The sequence below is a fragment of the Chelon labrosus genome (genome assembly GCF_963514085.1).
Source record: "Chelon labrosus genome assembly, chromosome: 23".
Lineage (NCBI taxonomy): Eukaryota > Metazoa > Chordata > Actinopteri > Mugiliformes > Mugilidae > Chelon > Chelon labrosus.
This window is the reverse complement of record NC_140356.1, coordinates 15,820,264-15,827,078: the sequence shown is the minus strand read 5'-3', so window position 1 is coordinate 15,827,078 and position 6,815 is coordinate 15,820,264. Positions and strand designations below refer to the sequence as shown.

The window sequence follows — 6,815 nt, the reverse complement described above, 5'->3', positions numbered from 1 at the left end:
AAAGGTTTCAGAGATATACCACTTTTTTTTTTATCCCAGCCACATTATCCTGTCTTACAACACGCTGTGAAATACTATTAAATACTATTGACAGTTCTGTTGTGTTCTATTAGTTGACATTGTTGCTGTGGTCGTTCGTCCTTGATGTCAGTGAATGCACCATGCGAGAAACAGAAGTTATGGTAGACTGAGAGTTTGCCAAGCAAGAGCCACATATTAGAAGTGTTTATTGTGTTGATGTGGGCAACTGCCGACAGTAGTAATATAGATTTCATTGTTGCAAAGCATTACATTACATCTACTGTGTTTTTATGTGTGAAGTTAACCACATATTATTCGACTGAACCGACTCAACAGACACTGCCACTTTCAGGTGCAGCCAATGAGGTGGTTAGCTTAGTGCAAGAAATTACCATACCTGGCTCTGTTGGACGCGACCATATAATGACTTTACCAACTTTCCAGTCATGTTGCTAAGTTAAGCTACTAAGTAGGTTGGTACAGCTTTACATTTAGCTATAGTGCAGACATTGAAGTCTACTCATCTAACTCTCAACAAGAAGACAAATAAGCACTTTCCAAAACGTTGTATTCCCAATGCATGCCGTAATTTAGGAACATATAGGGGATTTAAGAACAATTCAAAGGTTCGTAAATAAAAACCTTTGCCCGAAGTTTCAAATATTGCCGCACAGGTACCTGGGATACCCAAAGGTTTCGCTCTCAATGAAACACTCCCTTCTGTGTGTGACATGTCAGATTCAGGCCAAAGAGTGGAATCAAAGACGCCCGTTGGGAGGCTGCCGAGGGTCATTTAAAACCCATAAAACCAAAGAGTGGCATCCTGCTGAGCCGAAAAACTGCTTTCTCACAAAACAAACCCTGGTACCATTCATAACCACGGCATAATCATCCCCCCTGCTCTATTTTATCCCAGTTTTTGATTTATGGGCCACTCAAGGTAAAATGGAAAGTGCGCACAATGCAAAGATTAATTTCAGTAGTGGGACAGCCTGAGCTGTATTTTGAGACGATGTGGACCAGTTTTAATACCCTGACGCTATAAGTAAGAACAATCCAGTAAAAAAAAAACAGGACACCCAATGAAAAACTCACTTTTTCAGCTTTTATTCATTTCAAACACTCTAGTTCAGCATAGGATATTAACATTTGCGCAATATTAGATTTCTTTCACAGGTTGTCGAACAAACCCATTTCTCTCTTCTCAGAGATAGTAAGGATTACCTGACTGTAAAAGAGGAGTTTCCGCTTGCTCTTCCTCTAGAAATCCCTGATTCAGTTAATGTTACAGTGTTTGCAATTAAAATAATACGTGGCAAAGAAATTCAGCTTTTCAGCTCTCCAAAATCACAGTTTCCCCCTTTAGTATCAAAGGAGGTATGGCATTATAAATAACACTAAAATTACAAAAAAGTGCAAGTCTATATTCCACAGGTTTGATGTCCCATAGCAGCTTGATTGCGCTATGCTTTCACAGACAACCGAAAGCACGATTCATTTACACAGACTTGCTTTGGCTCTTTCTCCTCCTCACACAACAGTAGCCGATGAGACACAGGACGAAGACGGACACACCTATGCCCATCAGTGCCTTTTGCACTATGTCCAACATGTCGATACGCGAGATAAGCTCCTTCTTAAACATGTCGGCTGTCTCGTCGTCCAACATAGCCGTCTGGTTAAACAGAGACAGAGAATGACAGAATTATGCATCTCTAGCTAACAGGAGCTTCATGACGGCAGGGTTTCGTGTGTTTTTTTATTATATATCTCACCTCATTCATCCAGACAACAGGGAATGTGGTGTAAACTTTGACATTTTTCAGCACCCTGCAGGGAAAGAGTTGACATTCAGTGCACGATTCTGTCTCAGACTTTCTTTCTTTGACTTGTTTGACACCTCGCTTATTCACTCGTCGTGTTAAAAAATGGATGGGAAGATGGAAGTATGCCACATATGCTCACTGTAGTATGTAGCTAAGAAGTGCTAATGAAGCCAAAAATAATAGAACCAAAACTTACGTGATGTCATCGGAGGGTCCGTACACCATATTCACTTGAATTCTCTTGGCAAAATTCAGGGTGAACCCAGTGGTCTAGTGGGAAAATATACCAAAAATAAAGTTAGTAGTCTGCCGCTCTCAAAGATAAAGATTAATCACCCATTTGGACGTACAGGTTCCACATCCAGGAAGGTCTTGTGGTACTTTTCAATGGGGTTGAGGCCCAGCACATCCTCTTGCAAGGACGGACTGCCATGAAGGAAGTGGGGCAAAGAGAGGAGGATAGGTTTTCCTGGAATCACAGAATTACGATTACAAATGCCGTGCAACTGAGCATAACGTTTAGAGCCTGGATCCGTCCTAACTGACCATCTTGACAAGAGCTGAGGTCCAGCACTCCGGCAATGGTGCAGTTCCTGGAGATCAATTCATTTCTGCAGAAACACTCGTTGTCTGGGTTGTCCACAGGGGCGGCCAGGGTGGATGGGAGGAGGGAGTAGCGGTACACGTCAATCCCTTTCAGATTCACAGTCTCCTCATAGCTGGCTGACACTGACCTGAATCCATAGGAAGGTCAATACAGGTTAGACTTCCGTGCGTTTAGACAAGACTTTATTGGAAAACTCTGACCTCTGGTGGTTACTGAGAGCTAAGATCTGGGCAGGACGAGAACAGATGGAAAAAGCTTTGTCACCTGCAGATGTCTGGCGAGAAGAAATAGAGTGCTTTTTTCTTGTCCAAAAAGGGAGGGAAGGAGGATGCATCTGAGAAAAAGAAGACAAGAAATCTGGTGAGGGCGACTGGTGGACGTCAGGAGCTTTAGGTAAAAAACACATTCAGACTTGCACTGTACCTGTCCCGTTGATCATGTCACAGTACGTGTTGTTCCAAAAACTTAACTTGCTGTTGGGCAAAATTGAATATGTCAGACAAATTATTTATAATTTGACTCCTTATTATTACATTCTTCAAAAGGGTCTTCAAAAAACCAGGACTGTCAGTATGTGCATGAAGCTGTTTTGATTAAGCCGCCTAAAATATCTCAGTAAAAACAAGGATTCTCACAGACTCAGTCCTTTACTAATTGGACTCACCTCTCTCCCCTCCATCTGTCAATTAGTCCCACTTTTGAGATGTCATCTTTTCCATTGAAGACAGTGTAGTAGCCGTCATAAGTACCATTGTACTAGAAAAAATATATTAGTAAACTGATTAAATCTTGGCATTTTTTTTTTAATAAATCTCCACAAATATACAGCAGGTAGTTGGCTACGCCACTCTCTAGGTGTTTACTTACAGGTGAAAATAGGCCAAGAATGTCTTTCAGCAATGGGTCTGGGTAACCCCACAGCAGTTCCTTGACTGTACGGTGTTGGAACAAGGAGGAATTGGATGATTTTATCAACATCTCTAGAAAATAATGCGTCGATTCTGGAACCAGTGAATAAGCTCCCTGCAAAAGACAAAAACATAGTCAATACATGGAATGACACTGCTGTGCGCGCAACTGTAGCTGATAGGCAGTCATTTTATGCCATCAGCAAATTTCACTCATGATGCGAGCCTTATCAAAGTTTGAAGAGAAAGTTCAGAATCAGCCCATAAAGAAAGATTGCTATCGTTGAATAACAACCTCCCAGCTGTTCATTTTTTCCAGGCTCCGACACAGCAGAGTCCCGCCATAAAGATTGATATCTAACCCCAATACGCCAATCAGGCATAACATTATGACCACCTTCCTAATATCGTGTAGGTCTCCCTTGTGCCTCTAAAACAGTTGTGACTCATCAGAGAATGGACATGGACATCCATCTGAGGGTGTCCTGTGGTATCTGGCAACCGGATGTTGTTAGTGTGATCCTCTGTGGATCATCCCACAGATACTTGATCATTCTGGGATGTCTAAGTAACGTTCACACGAATGCCAGGTCCAGAGGTTTCCCAGTAGAACATTGGATTGTCATGAGATGGTCACTGTTATTTACTTCTCCTGTCAGTGGTTTTAATGTTGTGGCGGATTAGCAAGTATTTCATTATTTTAGGAATTCTTGCTTAGCTCATTAAAAGTTTGTCAAAGATTAGCTTGCTCCATTAGCGTGTCGAAGCCACATGTTTAAGGCCGGCTAACCAGGCTAGCTACGAGGAAAATATACATAGATACGTCAGATATTGAAGTTAGCAGTTCATTAGCGTTTGCTAATTTAGCGAGCTGCATCCCAAATCTAAGACACCTTTTTTGCTAACCAAGCAATTTACTCCCTCTTGTGGTCTTTACAGTTTTTTAAGTGGAAATCCTCAAAAAGATCTGAATTCATGAGTTGTGATGTGTTGCTTGCAGTTCATGGTAAGCTAATATACCGTAAATTATAGGTTTATCTTTGTAATTTAATACATTAATATTAATGAAAAACATCACTATTCCCAAATGCCTCAGCCTTTTAATCTACCATTGTATTTCTGACATCAAGTTACTCAGCCGTTAGCTAGCCTACGGTTGTCTAGCAGCAGTGTTCTTTCAACTTAGAGCAAAAAGGCAACGCTTGAACTGAAAGCATTTTGTGTGTACAACTTCCATGTCGTAACAACGAGCTCACAGGCTTCATTCAAAGGCAATATTCTTGCCAAAATGTTGGTTTTAAAACCTGAAAACTTGTTCTTCGATTGGTGAAATACACCACATTTCAGCAATACATTGTATAAATGATCATTTTACTACAATCCTTGCTTTCTGTCCTTGAAAATTAACAAAAGGTCATACAAAGGGTCAAATAGACCAAAGTCACGCCCAGTTTGCTTTGATACTGCTAATTCTGGCCTAAGCACAGAGGTAGAATACATGTTAACAGTAGTGCTGAGTAAAGACAGCAATCATTGCATTTTGGCATGGACACTTACAACCACTCCCAGGTTCAGTGAGGTGATATAGTCCTCCTCAGGTCCCACTGACATTGATGGCTCGAAGATGGCACCCAGGGGCAGCAGGAAGGAGACGGTATTATTGTTGTTGAACGTGATGTTCTCTTTGGGAAGGTATCTTGTTCTGAGGGAGGAGAGGGGCTTACTCAGGCATTACATTTCACGACAAGATAGCGGAGTTTTAGCATGAGCTCAGACAAAAGGAGGTAAAAAAAATAAAATCCAACTTACATGTACGTGTAAGGTCCTTTTTCCTTTACCACTGGTTTCGCTCCCTGCTGAATGACCTCCTCGGGGTTCGTCACGTCAAAGAACCAGAACTGCCTGAACACCTTTACCCCTGCAGCCGCGAAGTTCTCGTACGCTGTCGTTCCCTTCTCAATGACAGCCTCCTAAACCCCGCAGACACACAGATAGTCTATTTTTAACATTCCCTCAAGACTGCCAGCAGGCCAGCAACCCCACTGATACATGAACAAGGTGGATGCTCTGTTATTTTTCCCTTTTTTTAAAAAAAAATAAATAATAATTTTTTAGAATTTTTCTTGACGTTTTCTAAAAAAGAATCACAACAGATGCTGGCCGGAGGAAATCAAGACATTCTTGGCTTTCTGCACGGCTTCTTGTTTACGTTTTTTGAAGCAGCTTTCCAAAGCGGACGCCTCTTCCCTCTCGTTTCTCCTGATTCACCTTGATCTCCGCATATGCACGCACGCATTAAGTCACTCCCCCGTCATCCTGCCCGGGGTGAAACTGAGCACCATACCTTCTCCACTGTCCCCTCAATGATGATGTTCCCCACTGGGATGAGGATGCCTCCCAGGATGGCTAGCACAGCTCCAATCACAGCTCCGGCTATGAGCCCGCAGCTTTTGTCACAGCAGCCCATGGTGTGGTGTGCGTTTGCCTCTCCCTCCAACCGTACGTCTGCCTGAAAGCCTGCCTGCCTGCCTGGCTGCCTGTTCTCCTTCTGTCTCTGTGTTTGTGGTGTGTGCTAGTATGTGCAGCTCGTCTATGTTTGCAGCAGCAGCAGCACCGGCAAAGACACACTGACAGAGCAGCCAAGGCCAGGTAAAGGTACACACACCTCTGTCAGGTGATGAGGCACTTTTTATAAATTATGTTATGTAACAGAGGAGGCAGGTTTATGGCGCTTCTTAGAGATATTATCTGGCCATCAATAGCTGGATGATAACGGGTAGAGAAGGCTGAGGAGAAAGGTTGAAAGAGGAGGTATCACAAAGACTCGTGATCCCAGAGCCAGACTCCTCTTCAATACATTTTGTTTTTATTTTATGTTAATAGCTAATATAATAACTGGATCCTCATTAGTTAATCATCAGACTAGATATCCGGTCATCTTGTAGTTGAGAACACTTGACACCCATTGACATTATTCTGTCCACAGTATATTTCTGCTTATCCACCTCCTTGAACTAAACAAAAGTTTGGGAACACACAGAGTTAACTATATTGTGCAGACACGGACCTTATCTGTGTTGTGTGATTGTGTGGTTCCATGGGTGGATATTAAAACCAATTGCTCTTTATCTCTCAAAGATATTTTCCCCCGCGCTTATCACCGTCCTGTATTGTGATAAACAGCTGGTTACGGTTATGCGCTTTCGGGTGTTGTTATTCAACCCAATTGTTGTTGTTCCTTGCTGCAAATAAAACTTGCACAGCCTTATGTGTTATTTAACACAACTGTCACTTACATTTGTTTTTTTTCCAACCAGAGGTAGAGGAGTCGTTTTGTCTGTGACACAGGTCTTTTTTATAACTTCTTTTACAGGCTGCTTTGTGTAAAATGGGTGGACTGTACCTTTAAATTTGCAATTTCCTGAATCCATACATCGCTGCATAGGTGCTGGA

At 42.2% G+C, this 6,815-nt stretch overlaps 1 protein-coding gene across 1 annotated transcript; it reads right to left on the bottom strand.

The window, feature by feature from the left end:
• Positions 1-1,519: 1,519 nt before the first annotated feature.
• cd36 (CD36 molecule (CD36 blood group)) lies at positions 1,520-5,829 on the bottom strand (the record flags this gene model as incomplete). The annotated part of the gene is made up of 12 exons (XM_084573878.1): positions 1,520-1,696; positions 1,797-1,851; positions 2,044-2,117; positions 2,198-2,316; positions 2,394-2,581; positions 2,719-2,788; positions 2,878-2,927; positions 3,119-3,210; positions 3,322-3,477; positions 4,920-5,064; positions 5,172-5,332; positions 5,707-5,829. The coding sequence occupies 12 exons, from the start codon at positions 5,827-5,829 to the stop codon at positions 1,520-1,522; spliced, it is 1,410 nt and encodes a 469-aa protein (XP_084430004.1).
• Positions 5,830-6,815: the final 986 nt, after the last annotated feature.